The 23,382-nt window shown below is 32.4% G+C and overlaps 1 protein-coding gene across 1 annotated transcript; it reads left to right on the forward strand.

The window, feature by feature from the left end:
• Positions 1 to 3,395: 3,395 nt before the first annotated feature.
• On the forward strand, positions 3,396 to 8,270 carry LOC140674794 (uncharacterized). The gene is made up of 6 exons (XM_072908561.1): positions 3,396 to 3,433; positions 3,815 to 3,852; positions 4,023 to 4,055; positions 4,470 to 4,515; positions 4,892 to 5,076; positions 7,665 to 8,270. Exons 1-6 carry the CDS (start codon positions 3,396 to 3,398, stop codon positions 8,105 to 8,107), a joined length of 783 nt encoding a protein of 260 aa, XP_072764662.1. The 3' UTR covers positions 8,108 to 8,270.
• The last annotated feature ends 15,112 nt before the right edge of the window (positions 8,271 to 23,382 follow it).

Below are 23,382 nucleotides of genomic sequence, written 5' to 3' on the forward strand. Positions count from 1 at the left end.
GTAAAAAGAAAGTTCAGCGAAGTTCAAGATTAACAGCACTTCATCCGTTTTTGGATAGCAACGGAATAGCTCAAGTAGGAGGAAGATTAAAACACGCAGTCCTTGCAGAAAAGGTTAAACATCCCATATTGTTACCAGCATTGCATCCCTTTACCACGTTGGTAATTGTATACCACCATGAGAAACTGTTTCATACGGGAGTCCAAACTACTGTAAATTCCATAAGAGAAGAGTTTTGGTCAATAATGGCAAAGAGTCAAGTAAAAAGGGTTCTACGCAGTTGTGCAAAATGTCGCAAAGCACACCCTAGACCCAGCTAGCAATTAATGGGAAAGTTACCAGCAGTCAGAATCAACATAGCGTGACCTTTTTTAAACTCGAGAGTGGATTATTGCGGACCTTTCTACATACGAGATCGAATTTGTAGGAACAGCAAAAAATACAAGGCATACGTAGCCATATTTGTCTGTATGGTTACAAAGGCTGTACATATTAAATTAGTAGAAGATTTGACTACTGAGTCCTTTTAGCATTAAAAAGATTTACGGCGCATAGAAGTAAAGTGAAGAATATATATTCAAATAACGGAAAAAATTTTGTTGGAGCAGACCGAATACTACAACAAATATTCGAAAATGAAAATTTTAAGGGAGCAGTGCAAGAATTTGCAACAAATGAGAAGATTGAGTGGCATTTTATTTCTGCAAGATCTCCTCATTACGGTGGCCTTTGAGAATCAGCGGTATAGTCCATGAAGATGCACTTAAAACGTACGCTGGGTGAAGTTTGCCTTACCATCACTAAAATGACGACAATATTAACGCAAATAGAAGCTATATTGAACTCGAGGCCTTTGACTCCAATGTCTGAAAACCCAAACGACTTAAGAGCGTTAACTCCTGGTCATTTTTTGATCGGAGAAAACCTACAGTCTTATCCAGAGCAAGACTTACAGAACGTACCAGAAAACAAACTTTCCAGGTGGCAGCATGTGGAACAAATGAAACAACGCCTGTGGTCTCGATGGCAAAAGGAATACCTTGAGACATGTCAACAGAGGATCAAATGGAAAAGAAACACTAACTCAAAATTCGAAGTAGGACAACTCGTAATGCTAAAAGAGGATGAGATTATACCCTTTAAATGGGTACTTGCAAGAATTGTGAAGATACATCCAGGTTCAGATGGCATAGTTAAAGCGATAACGGTGCGAACACAGAAGGATGTTTATAAAAGATCCATTGTTAGCATTGCCTCAATATTCGAGTAATTAATGTTTATCATATTTATAAGAAGATTGTTCATATCTAAATTTAAGTTTAATTTTCAAAACAAAAGTTTATGTATTGAAAATATGTTATATTTGTCAAGGCGGGCGGCATGTCTGATTTATGTTTGTTTGGTTTATCGACTTATGTTAATTTAGTTTTGTAACTGTTCTTTTACCGCGCCTTTTTTGTAACTATATACCTGGTTCACTTTATAACCATCGCATGTCGCTAGTATCGTTTCTTCCCCGGCACGTTCGTTGTGAGTGAACCAGTAGTACCCTTTTGTATCTCAGAGAGAATGCATGTTAGTACACAAACAATAAATATTATTTTGTACAAGTACTATAGGAATAAAGATTCCTTAAATCCCATTAGTCAACAAATAAAACATACATAATTTTGTAACTGACATCAAAACGTTTTCAAAAACGCTATAATAAAACATTCAGTTTTCGATAATTTTATTTCAGTGCTTTTGTGCTCAAAATAATGAGACGAATAAATTGATGCAAAGGAAACACAGTCTTGAATAAAAAATGTAACTGCTTATTTCAAATTCATATTTTTTTTAAAGACAAACCCGTGTTTTCTTTAAACCAATTGAGTTGTGTCATTATTCTGTATGCATAAAAGCATTAAGGTAAAATTATCGAAACTACTTTACGTTCGGTTTTACATACAAGATGTTTTGTATTTTACGTCAAAATTCGAAGATTAAAGTTTTATAACTCGAAAAATACTTAATAAAAAAATATTTTATCATAGTGTCTTGAAAACGCCTCGCCAGCTGCAAAATATATATAATATATATTTTATATATAATATAATATGTATAATATAAAAATAGAAATTTTTATTTAAAATAATAAAACATATTCTTTAGAAGAGTTAAAAACTCTTATTGATAACATTCACTTTTCTTTTTGCAAAAACTTTAATAAATAAAGATTAAAAACAACGGGTTAATTAAAAACGACCTGACTAGCCAAAATTATTCAATTTATTTACACGACGTTTCGACCATATGGTTGTGGTCCTTTTCAAGTGTAACTATAAAGAAAATAAATAAATAACGGATCAAACATTGATATATGGATACAATTTTTACCAGATTTTAGCCAAACAATACAACATAAAGGCGCCATAAAACTGGTTTGAACGTCGTTATGACTATAACTAATAAACTTAATACATTGATTAAGCGTGGTAAAGACAGATTACATACTGACTTTAGAACTGATGTGGTTTATAAATTACAGTGTAAGGATTGCGATGCGCTTTACATTGGCCAAACAAAGCGACATATACGCACACGTATTAGAGAACATCTTAACAATATAAAATTACATCCTACCAATCAATCAGTCGTTAGCAAACACAGAGTTGAATTTGGGCATGATTTTGAGTGGGATGATCCGGTTATTTTACACAATGAAAAATTTATTAAGAAAAGAGAAATAGCTGAAATGTTTTTTATTAAGAAATTTAACTCCACGATTAATCTACAAAGAGATACTGAAAATTTAAATAATATTTATGACAAAATTATAAAGGTCGTTTGAACTGTTTTTCTTTTTAAATATTCACAGTTTTGTTCAAAAAACTCATGCTGACATGACGTGTCTCCTTGTTTGTGTTTATCTCAAAATTAATAACCATTGTTTTTAACTAAGTGACATATTTAATTATTCCATCATTATGTTCTACCTTTAAACATGCCCCATTGGATTTTTTCATCTCTTTCTTAATTTACGTGTGAGTAGACTAGTTTTATGACGCCTTTATGTTGTATTGTTTGGCTAAAATCTGGTAAAAATTGTATCCATATATCAATGTTTGATCCGTTATTTATTTATTTTCTTTATAGTTACACTTGAAAAGGACCACAACCATATGGTCGAAACGTCGTGTAAATAAATTGAATAATTTTGGCTAGTCAGGTCGTTTTTAATTAACCCGTTGTTTATAATCAAATACTAGCGACTTTAATAACTTATAATTTTTAAATAAAGATTAAATTTATATATCAACTATAAAGTTATATAAATACATAATATTTCAATTTTAACACACAAAATTGAATTGTCAAGTTGCAGAAATAAAAAGCAGTTTTTTAAATCTCAAATGTCCATGGCTGCCCCATCGGCGGATTACCATTTTGAGTAAATATAACATTCCTTTATTTGTAAGAAAATTTCTTTTTTATTACAGATATGATCTCAGAAGCCAATGCTCTTTCGAAGGATCATCTCTTTTGGTAAGCCACAAAATTAGTAGTTATATGTAAATAACAATATAACTTTCTTTTCATCTTTACAGATATTTTCCAAAATTCTTAATTCATCTCTAAACTCTTCGCATGGTAAATATATAAAATTAACACTACTTCTATTGCAAAGTACTAAATTTTGTTTTTTTTTTGCAAAAATTTGAAGGAAAGCAAAAATTAACATATCAACTTTATATATGTAACTCTTCGATTTTAAAAAGATCAAATAGAATTGACAAATTTTAAAAATAAAAAGCAGTCTTTTAACTTTCAGATATTCATGGCTGGCCCATTCAAGGATTATCATTTTGAGTAAGTACAAGAATATTCTTTATTATTAATTAAAAAAACTTTTATTATTATAGATTTATGATCTCAGAAGCTCTCTTTGAAAGATTATCTCTTTTGGTAAGTCAAAAAATTAATAGTTATATGTTAGATCACAAAATAACTTTCTTCTTCTCTTTATAGATATTTATAAGATTATCTGTTCATCTATACAAACTCTTCGCATGGTAAGTACAACAGTAAAATTAATATAACTCTTATCGCAAGGTAACATTTCTTTGCATTTTGCTTCCTTGACAGAGATATTCTTTGTTTATTTATGGATTTTTCGCAGAATGTAGTAAATATATAAAACTAAAATAATTCTAACCCAAAAATACCATTTATTATATTTTTAAAGGATTTTTTTGGTAATAGTAAGGAACAAATAATTATTTCAAACGTAATTACACATTAATAAAAATAAAATATAACTGTTAAAGTATAGAAATAAAAAATAATCCTTTATCTTTCAAATGTTCCTGGTAGACACTGTCCCATCAAAAATCATCATTGCGAGTGAATATATGTATATTGTAGGTAGTATATACATATAAGATGATTTCTTATTATTAATAAAAAATTTTTTTCTCTTGTTACAGATGATTTCCAAAAAACCACTTTTTCAACATTTCATGAGTTATTTTGGTAAGTACAAAAGAACTTTACATACGCAGTACTTTGATTTTAACACATAAAATAAGGCCCGATCTACAATAAGAAGTTGGTCCGTCTACAATACATGGAGTAAGCATGGATTAATGATTAAGAGCGGCGTAAGGAGTTGAAGTAAGGGGAGTAAGCGAAATAAATTATTTCCATTTCGTCTTACTTCTACTCCTGCTTTTCTTACGCCGAGCCAATCAGGACACAGGGGGAAGAGTTGCGTCGAGTATGCGAGATTCGAAGTTGCGGGAGTGAATCCGTTCCGTTGTAAATATAGATTACATAAAAAAAATTGTTAATATTGATAAATAAAAAAAATTAATATAATGATGAATTCTGAATACGCAGTGCTGGATAGTGCTTTTGACGATAACAGTTATGAGAATACATCAGAAGATGAAATTCTCATTTGGAGGACACTGATTAACTTAGTACAACCAAATTTGATCCTGTATCAGAAGAAACATAAAGGATACACTGATAAGAATAAAAAGATTCAGTTATGGAACAATATTGGCGCATCCTTGACACCACCAATAACTGGTAAGTAAACGATAAAAAAGTAAGGTTAGACTGCTTTGACTGAGAAATTTCTTTTTTAAGTACAATGTACTTGTATTTACAAGACCCGATGCAGAAAAAACATTTTATCGTTTAAGACAAAAATTCGGAAAAGAGCGCCGAAAAGTCGTACAGTCGCAACCAAGATCTGGCGCAGGTGCAAATCATGTGCTGTACATGTCTAATTGGGTCTTATATAATGACCTAATGTTTCTGGTTAATCATATTCAACCTAGACAGTAACTGAATCATTTTTATATTTATCTTTGCATTCTTGTATTTTCTTTATAATAATTAAAAGGTATATATTATGTATAAGTTTTATCTTTAAGTTATATGAATTATATTTGCGTAGGACAACATCAAATTTCCAGCCATCTCTATTCTTAAGCGCAAGAAAGATATGGCCTCACAAATGTCTCAGTTTATCAGCTCACAACTTACTAGCTCGCAGCTTGCCAACTCACAACCTGCCACATCAACATCTGCAATATATCCATCCACATATACACCGCCATTAACTTCTGAAGAGAGTACAGATAAAATATGGAGTATTGATTATGAAACTTTAGGTAACTTTGATTTACTTGTAATCATAATTTCATAAAAGAATCCATTATTTAGTCTATTATATATATAATCAAAAGTTGTCGAACTTATTGCAAATTATTAATTTTTTTTATTACTTATGTTGACTGTATGATAAAGAATCCATTATCTATATATATATATATATATATATATATATATATAATAGACTAGATAATGGATTCTTTTATGAAATTATGATTATAGATAAATCAAAGTTACCTAAAGTTTCACAATCCATTATCTAGTCTATTATATATATATATATATATATATATATATATATATATATATATATGTTATATTTATATATATTGTGACAAAATCACCAGGGGCCGAACGCCCGCTCCTGAAACAATCGGCGCCCCCAGACGTTGCGACGTTGGGGCTCTCGGTCTCCCCACTCGACTCGTGACCAAGAGTGGAAGGCCGGCCGCCGAGTATATAAGCCGGCTCGTCCGAAGAACCAGCACCTAGTCCTGTCCTGATCCCGCCTCGAGAGAGTTCTCCCAGGATCCAGACACCAGCGACTATTCCTGAGCAACCACTCCGGACAACGGGCGTCCCCGTTGCCTCGACCGAGCGTTCTCGGCCTCCGGTTCCTTCACCGCGATCCTCCGGACAACGGGCGTACTCGTTGCCTCGACCGGACGTTCCCGGCCTCCGGTTTCTTCACCGCGATCCTCCGGACAACGGGTGTACTCGTTGCCTCGACCGGGCGTTCCCGGCCTCCGGTTCCTTCACCGCGATCCTCCGGACAACGGGTGTACTCGTTGCCTCGACCGGGCGTTTCCGACCTCCGGTTCCTTCACCGCGATCCTCCGGACAACGGGCGTACTCGTTGCCTCGACCGGGCGTTCCCGGCCTCCGGTTCCTTCACCGCGATCCTCCGGACAACGGGTGTACTCGTTGTCTCGACCGGGCGTTCCCGGCCTCCGGTTCCTTCACCGCGATCCTCCGGACAACGGACGTACTCGTTGCCTCGACCGGGCGTCCCCGGCCTCCGGTTCCTTCACCGCGATCCTCCGGACAACAGGTGTACTCATTGTCTCGACCGGGCGTTCCCGGCCTCTGGTTCCTTCACCGCGATCCTCCGGACAACGGGCGTACTCGTTGCCTCGACCGGGTGTTCCTGGCCTCCGGTTCTTTCATCGCGATTTTCTGAACCAACAAACCGTCCGTTTCCGGACGCCTACGAACAAACTGCCCGTTTCCGGGCGTAGAACGTTGACATCCGTCCGTTTCCGGACGCCAGCGAAATACCCGCCCGAACCAGAAGCTCGAGCTGCCGCCAAAGGCTGTCCGCGACCACACCGAATCCACCGCCTGACGCCCAGGCGCACCGAGCAGTCGCCCAACGCCAGGACGCACCGAACCACCGTCCGACCCCGGACGCACCGAACCACCGCCCGACACGTCCAAGGCCAAGCGCCTGACCTATCTATACATATCGCCCTGCATTGTAAATACATTCCCCCGTGTAGCTTCGTTGTATGAGATAATAAACGGGTCTAACAACGACATCACAGGAGAGTCTCTATCTTCCTTCCCCCCGTGCCAAGCCTGGTCCCGAATCCTGGCTGAGCGAGCGACATCCGCGGCAACGGGAAAGGCGTAACGTTACAATATATAATAGACTAGATAATGATTTCTTTATCATACAGTCAACATAAGTAATAAAAAAAAGTTAATAATTTGCAATAAGTTCGACAACTTTTGATTTTTATATCAATATCTAAAGGAATTTATTTTAAAATAGAACATTATTCATGAATTTATTAATACTTCAATATTATGCAAAAATATATATGGTGCTATTAAATTGTAACAAATTACAAACACATACACGTATGTAAAAAGCTGTCAAACATATTGTTAATTATTAACTTTTTTTTAATTACTTATGTTAACTGATGTTGAAACTTAGACGTTTCGATATCAAAAAATATCAATCATTGTACTAATGATTTTATTTGTTGCAGATTCAGATATTATTTATGTTGAAAATGAGAAAGCAACTAGTATTGCGGGATTCATTGAATTGTTTTCTTCAACGTACAACTTGTTAACTTCACAAAGCAATGCATCCACAAGCGTGGCGAAAGTCATAGTCTCTACTATCACGCCTCAAAAACTGACACCATCAGCAGATACTAAAAAGAGAAAGTGGCAGACAAATGATGAAATAGATACAGTAATGCTAGAATCATCCAAAAACATCTCTTCATTAGCCAACACATTGGAGATGGCATTAAAACAAAATCTAACGTCAGTAGAGTCACAAACAACAAAACCAGAATTACCTCATGCAGTTGAAAATATGATGAGTGGCATAGCCTTAGGATTGAGCAAAGTTTGTGAAGAACGTCAAATGGATTGTTTTATATCGATCCTTGCTTGCATTAATGAATTTATAAAAAAATAAGTTTTTTATACATTTATTAATATGCATAAGATTTTTTTATTTTCTTTTCATTTGATTTGATTTTCTTTGTTATTCTTCTCATAGATTTATAAAAAAATATGTTTATTTTTTAAACTTTATGAAATGTTTTTATTTTAATCTTAGGACATTTTTTATAAAAATAATAAAAAGTTCATTTTTTTTTCGTTATATGTATTATATAATATGTTATATGTCAATCTAAATAAATTATAATAAACAAATTATTTTTTCTTTTCTTATTTATCTATTACTATATTATATATTATTATATATATATTATATATATATATATAATAAATAAATTATATTATATAAAAAATAAATAAATAAATAAATAAATGAAAATATATATAATAAATAAATAAAAAATATATATATAATAAATAAAATATATAATAATAAATAATATATATAAAATATATATATAATAAAAATAACTAATAACAATATATCAATACTAAATTTTATTTTTTCAAATTAAAAAATTAATTATATGCACAATGTAAATATTTACATACTCTATGTACGCAATACTTAATTTATTCTGATAGATAAAGTGCTCTTTCAAATTGCCATGGTGCCTGTTCTTGACCAATTTTGGACATAAAATATTGCATTAGGTAATTTCTCAAGCCGTGTGCAATGCGCGCACTTCTATTTGCTCCAGTCCTGCTTAGACGATGAAAAAACGTTTCATTGATTTCTGCTCTCCATGTTCCTCTTTCAATTTCGCCATTATTATGTTCAATATCTATAAGTCCTTGAGAGCAATATTGAGCACGTCCACAGGTCATCATAAAATTGTGTAAACAGACCAAAGCTTTTATAATTAATTCTGCATTTTTTGGAGAACAATTTATGCATGAGTTTAAAATTTGCCATCTTACTCCCATGATACCAAACGTGTTTTCAATTATTTTTCTAGCTCTAGATAATCGATAGTTGAAAACACTTTCATCATTAGATAAATTTATGTTTTTTCTAGGAAATGGCCTCATCATATATGTTGAAAGTGGAAACGCTTCATCTGCCACAAAAACGTATGGAAAAAGAACATCTGTACCAGGAAGTGGAGTAGGTGATGGTAAATCAGCTGTTCCCTCTTCAAGAGCCTTCATGAAATTTGTATTTCTCCAAATGCTCATCCATCGCTCAATGAACCTGCAAATAGAAACATGACATATACTTTTATGTAGAATACAACTATATATTTAGATTATGAGATCTATTGCTATAGATACGTACCATACTGCCCAATATCCACCCATGTAAACTTATATTCCGCATCACAAGCAGCCATAAGCACAATACTAAAAAATCCTTTGTAATTGTAAAATTCGGATCCCGACATAGGAGGAGCTTTGATGCGAACGTGTTTCCCATCAATGGCACCGACGCAATTGGGGAATTGCCATTTATCCATGAAGCCCTCTGCTACTCTATTCCATAAATTTGTATCCAAAGTTGAGAGGAAAATTGGTTGTAGTGTCTCCCAAATTACTTGACAGGTCTCAGGAATTATTTTGTATACTATTGATCTTCCTATGCGAAACTCTGTGTGTTTACTTAAAACAGAATTTCCTTGCGCTAAATATCTGCAAAAATAACATAATACACACACAACTAATGTTACATATTGCATTATAGTATAAAATAATTTCAGGCTTTGCGTACTTACAATAGTGTCACCTGCAAACGCAATTTGGGATCCAATGGATTTCTTCTGCTTTGCTTCTGTAATTTAGCTTGCACTTGACTAAGCAACCAGTTAAAATGCTCTGGCCACATCCAAAAATTATTTAAAAAATTTCATGGTCTTGCGTCTCCATTTCCTTCAGAAGATTTGTTTGATAAGCTTGTTGAACTTTAGGTCTATTTATGGGGCGAATCCACCACCTTCTTCTTTTACAATTCCTTTGTCTTTGTTGTTGTTGTTTCCATTCTAATATTAATTGATGGTGCCATGCAATGACTAATATACTTGCCAATATTAATTCACAAAACTCTATTTCATAATATAACCTCTTTATTCATTACAGTGTCAAGGTAAATAATCTCGAATCTCTCGCACACTCGATGCAATTTTCCTCTTGCGTTCTGATTGGCTCTTAATTCTTTCTACTCCATCGTATTGTAGACGAGACCAGCGTAAGCATCTTCACGCCAAAACTCTTACTTCTACTCTTATTTCTTACTCCATCTATTGTAAATCGGGCCTAAGACTGTCAAATTGCAGAAATAATAAGCAGTTCTTTAATTTTTCAGGTATCTCTGATAACTACTACCCTCAAAGGATCATTATTTTAATAATAAGTGTACAAGATAATTCCTTATTAATAAGATATTGCACATCCATCCTGTAAAACAAAAATTATATAATTAAGAAAATATATAAACATTCGATATATACATATAGAATGTACATAATTCTTCTACGAGAAATTCTTGAAGAAATATACTGAATGATTTTTGTGTCAATAAAATATTTTCTTATCACTATCTCTTATAAGTTAGTTCGTTAAAAACTAAAGCATCCTAACGATACATATCGATATATCTTCTGCAATGTGACTTATTTCCTGAAGAAAATATTCTTTTTATTTACATTCTCACCAATATTTCACACAGATAGGCCATAGTTATCACAGATTTTCGAAAAAATAATACGTACAATAACGTGGTACTGTTCAACATAGCCTTAATTGCTTTATGAACGATATTCGTAATCCGACCTTATATTTATATTTAAGATCATATTAAATAAAGTCTTAAGATTCCATTCCGCCATCTGATTGGCTAAACGGAGTCTTAAAACGACTTAAAATTAGATTTAAGATAATCTTAAATATAAGAACAGTATTAATGAGACCATTACTAATAAGGCATATTTATACAATTTATTGCCTCATTTTTTTAGAAAATGACAATATCATTGAAAGTACAGATAAATGAAATTTTTAAAAGACTGAAGTAGAAAGACATTTTACGAACCAGCACGAGTAATTTTTATGGCGCCAAATTTTTGTTATTAGCGGGTCCTTTAATTTAATGCATGTTTATGCAATTTTAACGTCTTAATTTTCAAAAAATGACAATATCATTAAACATTCACGTTAATAAGATTTTTAAAAGATTAAAATAAGTAAACTTTTAACGAAAAAACACGAGCAATCTTTATGGCGCCAAATTTTTGTAATTAGCGCGACTGTTATTATAATACATATTTATATAATTTTAACGCTTCAGTTTTCAGATAATGGCAATATCATTGAAAGTTCAGACAAATAAAATTTTTAAAAGACTGAAGTCGTAAGACATTTTGCGAAAACCACGAGTAATTTTTATGGCGCCAAATTTTTGTTATTATCGGGACCTTTAATTTAATGCATATTTAATGCATATTTAGTCAATTTTAGTGTTCAATTTTAATTTAAATTTTTATAATGAATCTTATTTAGGATAATCTATTTGTAATCATTATATTATTCAATGTTTATATATGCTAATATAACTTTTTTTTTATTTTCGACAATATTATGTTAAACGATTAGGTATAATATATATATATATATATATATATATATATATATATATATATATATATATATATATATATATATATATATATATATATATATATATATTATGTATATATATATATATATATATATATATATATTATACGAGAGATTTTAAAAACTCTAAATTTTTGATAGTACAAATAAGTATGTTTTTCGTATAAGCTATAAGATTTTTTATAAAACGTAATAAATTTCAAACTCGTATTTAATATCAACTTCCAGAATGTGATATTTCAAACTTGCATTTAATATCATCATCGTGAATTTTAAACTCGTATTTAATATTGATAGCAAAAACGAGTTAAATAATGAAAAGCTAGTTTTTGAATAATGCTAGGAGATTGAAATAGTGAAACTTTTGCGAAAAAGTACTACTAGTCTTTATACTGCCAAATGTTTATTATTACCGGACGTAATGCATATTTACACCTATACAGCACGAATCTTTCAGTTACATTGCAGCTATATTGCAGCAATGTTGTTGAAAGATTCGTATTGTATGGGCATTATTTTAATGTCTCAACTTTCAGAAAATGACAAAATCATTAAAAGTTTATGTAAATAAGATTTGTTTTGTTAAATTTTCGACATTATCAAAAGTTTTTAAAGCACTTCTTCGACAGCGTAGCTTATTTATTCCGTAACTTGGAAGTGCCTTAATGTATGAACGCGTGCCGTATATAGTACTCAGCATATCCTGAGCGTTTTTAATTAATATTTTAATAATTATTGCCCAAATCACAAAATAGTAGAGAACTTTTATGTTCAGTTTGACCTACTCTATCAGCCCTAGAGAGGTGAGGCGATTATTACCGGACACTTTGTATATATATATATATATATATATATATATATATATATATATATATATATATATATATACATGTATATAATATCGTTCGCTGAGCGTTTTTAATTAATAGTTTAATAATTATTGCGCAAATCGCAAAATGGTACAGGACTTTTATGTTCAGTTTGACCTGCTCTATCTGCCCTAGAGAGGTGAGGCGGTCATTACAGAACACCCTGTATATACAGGGTGTCCCATTTTAAATAACGACCTCAAATATCTCCCGAATAATACGTTTTACAGAAAAATATTTCCGACAAAAGTTTTATGGTTTCGAGGGGGCCATAAGATGGTACCATTGGTTTGACCTTGAAAAGTTATTTGAAGGTCACGTGAAGGTCACTTTAAGTTTTTTAAATGGAACACCCTATATATTTTTGCATATTCTTGTAGCTCATCTCAAAAGTTTTCCAAAACACTTATGACAAAGTACAATATTTTTTATTAAGTATTTTTTGAGTTATTAGGCTTCAAAGTTGCAGTATTTTGACATAAAATACAAGATATCTCATAAAATATTCATTTTTTGATTATCTTACTCTAATACTTTTATACACAGAATAATGAGACGAATCAATTGGCGTAATTAAAACACATAATTATGTTAAAGTAAAAATCTATAACTGCTAGTTGCAAATTCAGATTTTTACTTTAATATAATTATGTGTTTTAATTACGCCAATTGATTCGTCTCATTATTCTGTGTATAAAAGTATTAGAGTAAGATAATCAAAAAATGAATATTTTACGAGATATCTTGTATTTTATGTCAAAATACTGCAACTTTGAAGCCTTGTAACTCAAAAAATACTTAATGAAAAATACTTTGTCATAAGTGTTTTGGAAAGCTCTCGAGATGAGCAAGAATATGTAAAAATATATAGGGTGTTCCATTTAAAAAACTTGAAATGACCTTCACGTGAAAACTTGAAGTGACCTTCAAATGACTTTTCAAGGTCAAACCAATGGTACCATCTTATGGCCACCTCGAAACCATACAACTTTTGTCTGAAACATTTTTTTGTAAAACGTATTATTCGGGAGATATTTGAGGTCGTTATTTAAAATGGGACACCCTGTACATATCTATATATACATATATATATATATATATATATATATATATATATATATATATATATATATATATATATATATATATATATATACATATATTAAATAAAAAGTAAATAAATAAGATCAAGGCTCTCTTTTATAATAAACTAAACGGTTGATAAAGGCAATAAAGAGCAAGCAATGCAGTGTATAGCAGAGATAAAAGTAAAAGTAAAAATAAGAAATGAAAAAATTATATGTATGAGAATATAATTAGTATAATGTGTAAAAATCTCATTAATTAAATACATAGGATTATTAACTTAAATTTAAAAGTAAAATATAAATAAACTATTAGCGGTGTTAACGTAGCGAACGTTTCGAGCTCGAATTTGAGTCTTCCTCAGCGCAAAAATGATAATTAATAATTAAATTTTCCATGTACAAAGTGAACGACCTTGTTAAAAAACATAACAGAAAAATGGATATACATAATACTATACATAATATACATTAATACTTGTTTGTTAATCGCTCAAAAAACACTTGGTGGTTGTTTGGCCAGGAAGTATTTCTTCATGTAGCATGGCGACCTGATCATAATTCCAGTTTAATCCTGGAAATATTTTATAACTTTTGTATATACAGTTCAAACTAGAAAGACTAAAGTCATCACACTGTACACTTAATTGTTCTTAAAATCTTAGGTACTTACAATGTCGGGTATAATTATAAGATGTTCAGTAAGTTTTTGATTGAACAAACGTACAGGTTTAAAGGTTACTGTCAAATTTCGGATGAGCGAGTCGCTTATATATAGTGTCTCTATTTTGAAATTTTTGGTAGTATGTTTATAATATGTCATGATATACGTTAGGTAAATTTTCGGTATCCGTTTGTAGATTTAAACCGTTCTTTTGTCTTTTAATAAAGAGCATCTCAAAAATAAGCCTTCTACTATAAAAGGGCACCTCACCGAGTATCTTAACCTTATCTCATTCGAATTCATGGTTATGTTGTATTCTATGATTCATGATTACTGAATTGGTAGTAGTTTTCCTCTTTAAATGTAGTTTATGCTCCAATAAAAAATTGTATCATTCATAACATATTTCCATCACATATTGGCGGTTTACTGTCAAATTTTAATTTCAAGCTTAGTAACCACATATCTATACACAATTACAACCGTGCAAAATCTATATTTTTTTAAAGATTGAAATATTGAGCTTAAAGATGCATATTTTGCCATCAGAAGGGCTCATGAAAAGATTTTTCGTATATCCACGTTTATATATAAGACTTTACCCGAATTCATTTACATTAACTTTTTCAATAAACAAGGTCGCTCTTTATTCTCCTTTTTTCAAAAGGAGAAAATAAGACTTGACAAAAAATTCAATTTCTTGTTGACTAAACAGCATGGAAATAACAATATTAAACCGATTCAATATTATTGTTTACATAACTCTCCTTCCTCTAACAAGTTTCTAAAAACACAGGAATTTAATTATTATTCGAATAGTCACCTTTTAGACAACATACCTTCTACTGATTTCATCAAAGTCCATATAAAACCTAATGATCATTCCGTTGTGCATTCAAATTTAAAAGTAACCAAAGATAAATGGTTCGTTAACTTGTCAACCACACCCATATCTCGTGATATACAATGTTTTTTACAATTAGGTGATAATTTCAGCCTTCCGTGCATCAATAAGACAAACCTAACAATGGAGTTCATTAAAAATATTAAAAATAGTATTCGCAAACTTCCCGTTGAAGAACGAATGCACATAAGGGACCGGTCTAGAAACATTATAAAAACGATTCCGTCATACTCCTATCCAAAACATGCTAATAACGACTGGCTGATTAACTTATGCTCCACCACAAAACAATTTCTTATAGACAATAAAGATATTATTTTAACTCGAGCGGACAAAGGAAATGTTACTGTAGTTCTTGATAGAAAAGATTACATTGATAATGTGGAAAACCTACTCAGCGATACTAACACATATTTAGTTGTCAAAAAAAATCCGACAAAAAAATTAATTTCTAATTTAAAAATATCTAGATGGAAAGACCATGATTATATTTCCACCGCTACCTACAGATCACTTTTATTTACAGACGGTACGCTACCAAGAGCTTATGGCCTTCCTAAGATCCACAAAATTAACACACCATACAGACTCATTGTTTCTTCCATTAATAGCCCACTTTACTCTCTTGCTTCCTTCTTACATAAGATTATGATCAACAACTTTTCGAGTGCCCCCAGTCATATTGATAATAGTTTTGACATTATCAACAAACTGTCTAATACACGCATAGATGATGACATGAAATTAATTTCTTTAGATGTAATCTCATTATTATTTACTAACATCCCTTTGGACCTAGCAATTATCAGTATCTCAAACAGATGGGACTTTTTACGGGAGAGTTGTGATTTACCCAGATCTGAATTTTTAGACGGCATTAAATTAATTCTGAATTCTACTTATTTCACATTCAACAATGTCATATACCGCCAAACATTTGGCACTCCCATGGGTTCCCTCCTCCCCCCAATCATAGCTGATGAAATTCTCTAAACAACGAAACAGACAAACACAGCTGCATAATCTTAAGAAAGAAACAAATAATGCCGCTACGTACTGTCGGCTCCACGTTTTTCCTCCCATGAAAATGAAGCAATAATCGCCCGACTAATCATAAAAAGGATCGCGCGACGAAAAATATTTTAAAACATTGAAAACGATGTCAAAAGAAACGACCGGAAAGGATCGACAGTGAGATCCTCTAAATGAATAAATCGACAAACACAGCTGCATAATCTTAAGAAAAAAACAAATAACGCCGCTAGGCACTGTCGGCTCCACGTCTTTACCTCCTATAAAGATAAAGCAATAATTGCCCGACCAGTCATAAGAGGGCCGCAGAACGAAAAAATGTTTTAAATATTGAAATCGATGTTCAAAGAGATGACCGAAAAGGATCGATAGCGAGATCTCCTAAATAAATAAATGGATAGAAACAGCTGGATAATCCCAGGAGATAACCAAATGAAGAATCTCCAAATTTCCTAAGAGGCCGTACAGAGCCCACCAATCAACAACAATCAAAAATAAGGAGGAGAAGGATCTCACTGAACGACAGCTTTTTACACGTCAAAATCTCAAAAATACTCCCGCCCAAATTGTTAACACGCCCTCAAGATTTGATATAAAAAGGGAAGACTCGCGCATTACGAACACCACAAAATTAAAATCAGTCGATAGTATAGCATCAGTTTCATTCGGCACAGATTTTTCGGTCGTTCGCTGGCTCAAGCAATTCGTTTTACACTGCGGGAGTTCCGATTACGTCTTAAAACCTATTAGAGTCAGTGCTCAACAAAGACCACCTGCCGAGTAAGACCACAACTGGAGCCACAACTACACCAGCAGCTAAAACGCAACCAATCTGCCTAAGTAGTAAGTTTAATTTCCTTCTCTTTTGTTTTTTTTTTCTCTCATCATCTCCTTTCCCCTTTATTCAACCTTGTTCTTTATTTAAAGTGCCTAAAATCGCGCCGACTCGCCGATTCTCGCGAGCAAATCGAGACAATAGATCGGATGACACGACCGTGAACGAAACCAACAGTTTAGATTCCCCCTTTTCTTCACCGCAGTACTCGCGCTGTTCCACCCTGTTAAAAACGCTTTTCCCATCTACCCATAGTTACCCTGAAATAGATTTTCCCTCCTCATCGTATTCCCCCGTACCCCTTTCACCTTCGGTCATCGATATATCCGATGACTCACCGCCGTCGTCTCCTCCAACATTTTCTGATTCCTCGTCCGTAATCCTCTCGGATAATTCATCGAACCACACGATAGAATTATCCGACTCCTCTTTGGAATACTCTCCAGCAGATTCTGACACCTCTGCGCTTCCCTCCTTAGAATTAAAGCTTGCATCCATGTCCGATTCCGCTCTCCTCAGCATTATAGATAGCATCTTCGAAGACATCGACATCGCGCCGTAACATACATAACACTTTTCGCAAATCTTTATTATTATTATTTTTTTTCTCTTTATAAACTATTGTAACAAATACCAACCAGGATAGAATCTTTAGAATCGCACTCCTTCCCCTTCTTTCCTGGTTGATGACCTCCGTACTTATGTAACACCCGCGATCCACACACACAAACACACACACACTTATACAAATAATTTTAAAGCCGATATTAATAAGATTATATGTAAAATGGTAAGAATTAATTGAATAAATGTTAATCTAAAAATTAAATAATCGGTAAACTTATTTAACTCCCTCACTCCCTCCACGCGAAAGATCACACAAGGTCCCGTCCCGCGTAAAAGAGATTCGATTCTCTTACCAAAAAGGGACCACCGAGAGAGCGTTCGCATAACAGAGTAATAACGACACCCGTCGTTTACCTGTTTGCTAACCTGCAGCTCGCTCGACCGAGTCACTCGTCGATAAGACTTTTGACATCGGAACAGTTCTTGTTACGCTCTTCCTCTGACCCATCCTCTCTACGGGCCTGGACGTAACAAATAATTAAAATTATTTTTATTCTAGTATTAATTACGTTTATGTTTTGCAATATTTAAAAAAAAATTTCAAAGTGATATAATTTTCAAAGTATTCATAAAAAATTTTTTTTTATCATTTTTTATTCGAAGCTTCTTACATGCTTTTGCAATCATATCGATTAATAAACGTTAAATCAAATATTTATGTTCACAATATTGAAATAATATATTTGATAAAATTTGGATTAAGAAACACGCTATAATAACAATAATAAAACTACAGTTATAACATAATTTTATATAGTAATAATACTACTATACAATAGTTTTCCACATTACTCATGAGGTACTATTGTTGATGCGTTTTTTTTAAAGTGGTTCTCCCAGTAGGTCTATTTTACTAATTGAAAAACGAAGAATTAGAAAAAAAAAGAATAGTTTATCTGTGTGTATATAAGCTTATATAAGCGAAAGGAAAATGTAGTGAAAATATAAAAACAAAAATAAGCGCAGACATTAATTAGATTTTCTATTGTAAGCCGTTTACACAAATTAAAAAGAGATGAAATATCTACAGCGATATTAGAAGAACTAGTTCGCATTAATGCAGATAAAGATGCGTCGTTTAAGCAAGAACGTTTGTCTGTTTTGTGTATCTTAGTTTTGAAAATGAGCATTCGCATAAATATGTGGATACAAACGTCGAAAAAATTCGAAGACCGAAATTTACAAGTTTTAGATAATTGGATACATTTAAAATTTTAAAAAAGTCGACTCCTTTTTCGGATCGCGTTTTAAGAGACAGATCATTTTCCAGATCACAAAGTTCTGCCTGAAAATCTAAGTCTTGTTCCTCAATTTGTACATTGAGAGGACTTTCAAAAAGCATTAAATCTTTACGAAGCGTTTCAAAATCACTGAAATGTGTATCAAATTAAGTTTTTAATGAATCTCTTAAGTGAAGATGTTTTTTAAAATTACAATTTTTGCCGTGTTCTTCAAAGAGAATCTGGCAAGAAGGATAAAAATGAAAGATATCCTTTTCTAAATGATTTTTTATTAATATTAATTTCCTGCGGAATGAGTCAACATGGCTAACTAATTGGGATATGGTTTGTTTGGCCTTTTGCAGCTTCAAATTTAAATGAGAAGTTACGTCGATAATAAGAACGTTCACTAAGAAAATTTAAATTTTCAAAGAAAGATCGTCATAATTTATAGACCTTTTTTGCAAGAAACGGAAGATTTCTTTTATTATGTCAAAAAAATTTTCAAACATCTCCCTGCACTAAGCCACCGAACTTTGGAATACAGAGGTATATCTATATAAATCACATTATGTTCTTCGAGAAAGAATTGAAATTTTCTGTGATTCAGAAGTTTATGACCGTCTTTTATTGTAATAATATTTTTTGACACAGTGTGCATTGCGGTACATAATTTAATTGCTTTTCCACATACTTCTTGATGAATAATACAATGAATGAAGGGGAATTTTAAGTTTCGCTGCTTGATTTGGCCGAAAAATCCAGTTTTTGAACCAGTCATTGACTTCGCGCCATCAGTTACGATAGCCGAACATTTTGAAAAATCGGTGTTTAATTTATTCAAAGTTTGCTCAACAACTTTAAAAATATCTACACCAGTTGTTGTGCCATATAATGGTATGAAATCTAAAAGTTCCTCGATATGTGAAAAATAGTTTTGAACGATCGAGCAAAAATACTCAATTGACTTACATGTCGATTATCGGTAGTTTCGTCCAGGTACAATAAAAAATACGAACATGTTGATAGCAAATATTTTAATTTATCTTCTATTGAAGAAGCAATATGAGTCACTCTTGCTACTACTGTTTTTTTTTATTCAATGGAATACTACCAGCTTCTGCAAGGGTTAATGAATCTCTGAATGATTTTTCTGCTTCAATGAGATAGTCTTTAACAAATTCGCCATCGGTAAAGGACTTGGAATGTTTAGCGATAAGATAGCATAAAATGCCGTAACTGTTTTTGTAACATCAGATGTAGAAGCATTATTAATATCAAAACCTGGATCATAACTTTCTTGATATACTATTTTTAAACCTTCTATCAAATTAATCTTGTCTTGATCCACATATTTGGAATATTCATTAAAATGTTTATTTTGAAAATGTCTTTCAATAATAAACTTTTTAACTATAGATGGTTGGTAACCGCACAAAAGACAAACCGTTCTATTATAAATTAAAGCGAAGAAATTATTTTCTCATGCTTCATCAAAATATTGTACATACCTCTGTTTACTAAGACAAGATTAATTTGATAGAAGGTTTAAAAATAGTATATCAAGAAAGTTATGATCCAGTTTTTGATATTAATAATACTTCTACATCTCTTATGCTACAAAAGCAGTTATGGCATCTTATGCTATTTCCCATCTTATCGCTAAAAATTCCAAGCCCTTTACCGATGGCGAATTTGTTAAAGAATGTCTCATTGAAGCAGCAAAATCATTCGGAGATTCATTAACTCTTGCAGAAGCTGCTAGTATTCCGTTGAATAAAAAGACAGTAGCAACAAGAGTGAATCATATTGCTTCTTCAATAGAAGATAAATTAAAAGATTTGCTATCAACGTGTTCCTATTTTTCATTGTGCTTGGACGAAACTATCGATAATCGACATGTGAGTCAATTGAGCATTTTTGCTCGAATCGTTCAAAACGATTCTTCGCATGTCGAGAAACTTTTAGATTTCGTACCATTACATGGCACAACAACTGGTATAGATATTTATAAAGCTGTAGAGCAAACTTTAATAAAATTAAACACCGACTTTTCAAAATGTTCGGCTATTGTAACTGATGGCGCAATGTCAATGACGGGGTCAAAAATTGGATTTTTCGGCCAAATCAAGCAGCGAAACTTAAAATTCCCCTTCATTCATTGTATTATTCATCAAGAAGCATTATGTGGGAAAGCAATTAAATTATGTACCGCAATGCATACTGTATCAAAAATTATTAATGCAATAAAAGGTCATAAATTTCTGAATCACAGAAAATTTCAATCCTTTCTCAAAGAACATAATGCGATTTATACAAATATACCTCTGTATTCTAAAGTTTGGTGGTTTAGTACAGGGAAATGTTTGGAAAAATTTTTTGCCATAAGAAAAGAAATCTTCCTTTTCTTGCAAGAAAAGTCTATAAATTATGACAAATTTAAATCTTTCTTCGAAAATTTAGATTTTCTTAGTGAACTCGCTCTTATTAGCGACGTAACTTCTCATTTAAATGAGTTAAATTTGAAGCTGCAAAAGGCCAAACAAACCATATCCCAATTAGTTAGCCATGTTGACTCATTCCGCAGGAAATTAATATTAATAAAAAATCATTTAGGAAAGGATATCTTTCATTTTTATCCTTCTTGCCAGATTCTCTTTGAAGAACACGGCAAAAATTGTAATTTTAAAAAACATCTTCACTTGATAGATTCATTAAAAACTCAATTTGATACGCGTTTCAGTGATTTTGAAACGCTTCGGAAAGATTTAATTCTTTTTGAAAATCCTCTCAATGTACAAATTGAGGAACAAGACTTAGATTTTCAGGCAGAACTTTGTGATCTGCAAAATGATCTGTCTCTTAAAACGCGTTCCGAAAAAGGAGTCGACTTTTTAAAAATTTTAAATGTATCCAATTACCCAAAACTTGTAAATTTCGGTCTTCGAATTTTTTCGATGTTTGGATCCACATATTTATGCGAATGCTCATTTTCAAAACTAAGATACACAAAAACAGACAAACGTTCTTGCTTAAACGACGCATCTTTATCTGCATTAATGCGAACTAGTTCTTCTGATATCTCTGCAGATATTTCATCTCTTGTTAATTTCTGTAAACGGCTTAGAAAATCTAATTAATGTTTGCGCTTATTTTTTACTCCAGACTGTAGCCAACCTTGGTTGGCGAAAAGACGGAAGGAGTATGCGTTTCACCGAGCCTCAATCGGTTTTTATCTTAGGTGTCGTGTTTTTATTTTTTCACTAACATTTTCCTTTCACTTATATAAGCTTATATACACACGGATAAAATATTCTTTTTCTTTTTCTAATTCTTCTTTCAATTAGTGGAATAGGCCTACTGGAAAAACCACTTTAAAAAAAACGCATCAACAATAGTACCTCATGGGTGATATGGAAAACTATTGTATAGTAGTATTATTACTATATAAAATTATGTTATAACTGTAGTTTTATTATTGTTATTATTATTACAGGGTGTTTCTTAATCCAAATTTTATCAAATATATTATTTCAATATATATTGTAAAAATAAATATTTGATTTAACGTTTATTAATCGATATGATTGCAAAAGCATGTAAAAAGCTTCAAATAAAAAATGATACAAATTTTTTATGAATACGTTGAAAATTATATTACTTTAAAAATTTTTTTTAAATATTGCAAAACATTAACGTAATTAATAGTAGAATAAAAATAATTTTAATTATTGATGAGATATAAAATATAAAAAAATTATATTTATAAACTTTTGCGGTATTATTAAAGGCGTATTATCACATAACATTTACGATATAAACGCTCCTGAAGCGAAGTGTCGCTCTCCTTAGTTACGCGTGTGTTACGTTTCGTTGCTAATGCGCGAGTAGTAGGTAGGGAGGTGATAGGCGTGAGCCTCGAGATCTGGCCGAAATGTGCAAGTAGAGAACAGGACTGCTCTATTGCCTTTATCAACCATTTAGTTTATAATAAAAAGATTTTGTCATAAATAAGCTGTGAAGGGTAAAGGAAAAGCTATACATATAAGACATAAGACTCAGAACAAGCCGTGAGCTACGTGTGATGCCGCATTGTCTCGCGGACTCGGTAGAAAGTGAGAAGAGGACAGAAAACATATATCTGTCCTTCTCTACTCTCCGAAGTTAGCCGAGGCGCGGAGCTCACACCTACAGGGCTCGCGCTTGTGTGTGCGTCATATGGAGCCGAGAGCCGCGTACCTGGCGTGGCATTACTGGTTACGTCGAGGGCTTCGCCCTTTAAACAAGACATTAAGGCCTGATTGCACCAACGTCAGTACAGTTCTCCGCTTAGTTAAGGTGTATTTAAAGTAAGTATAAGTTAAAATTCATTAGCGTTGCACGGTTGCCATAGAAGTAATAGTTAGTTAAGTGAGACTTTTTATAGTAACTTTGCATATTTTG

Source organism: Anoplolepis gracilipes, chromosome 16 (genome assembly GCF_047496725.1).
Source record: "Anoplolepis gracilipes chromosome 16, ASM4749672v1, whole genome shotgun sequence".
Taxonomy (NCBI): domain Eukaryota; kingdom Metazoa; phylum Arthropoda; class Insecta; order Hymenoptera; family Formicidae; genus Anoplolepis; species Anoplolepis gracilipes.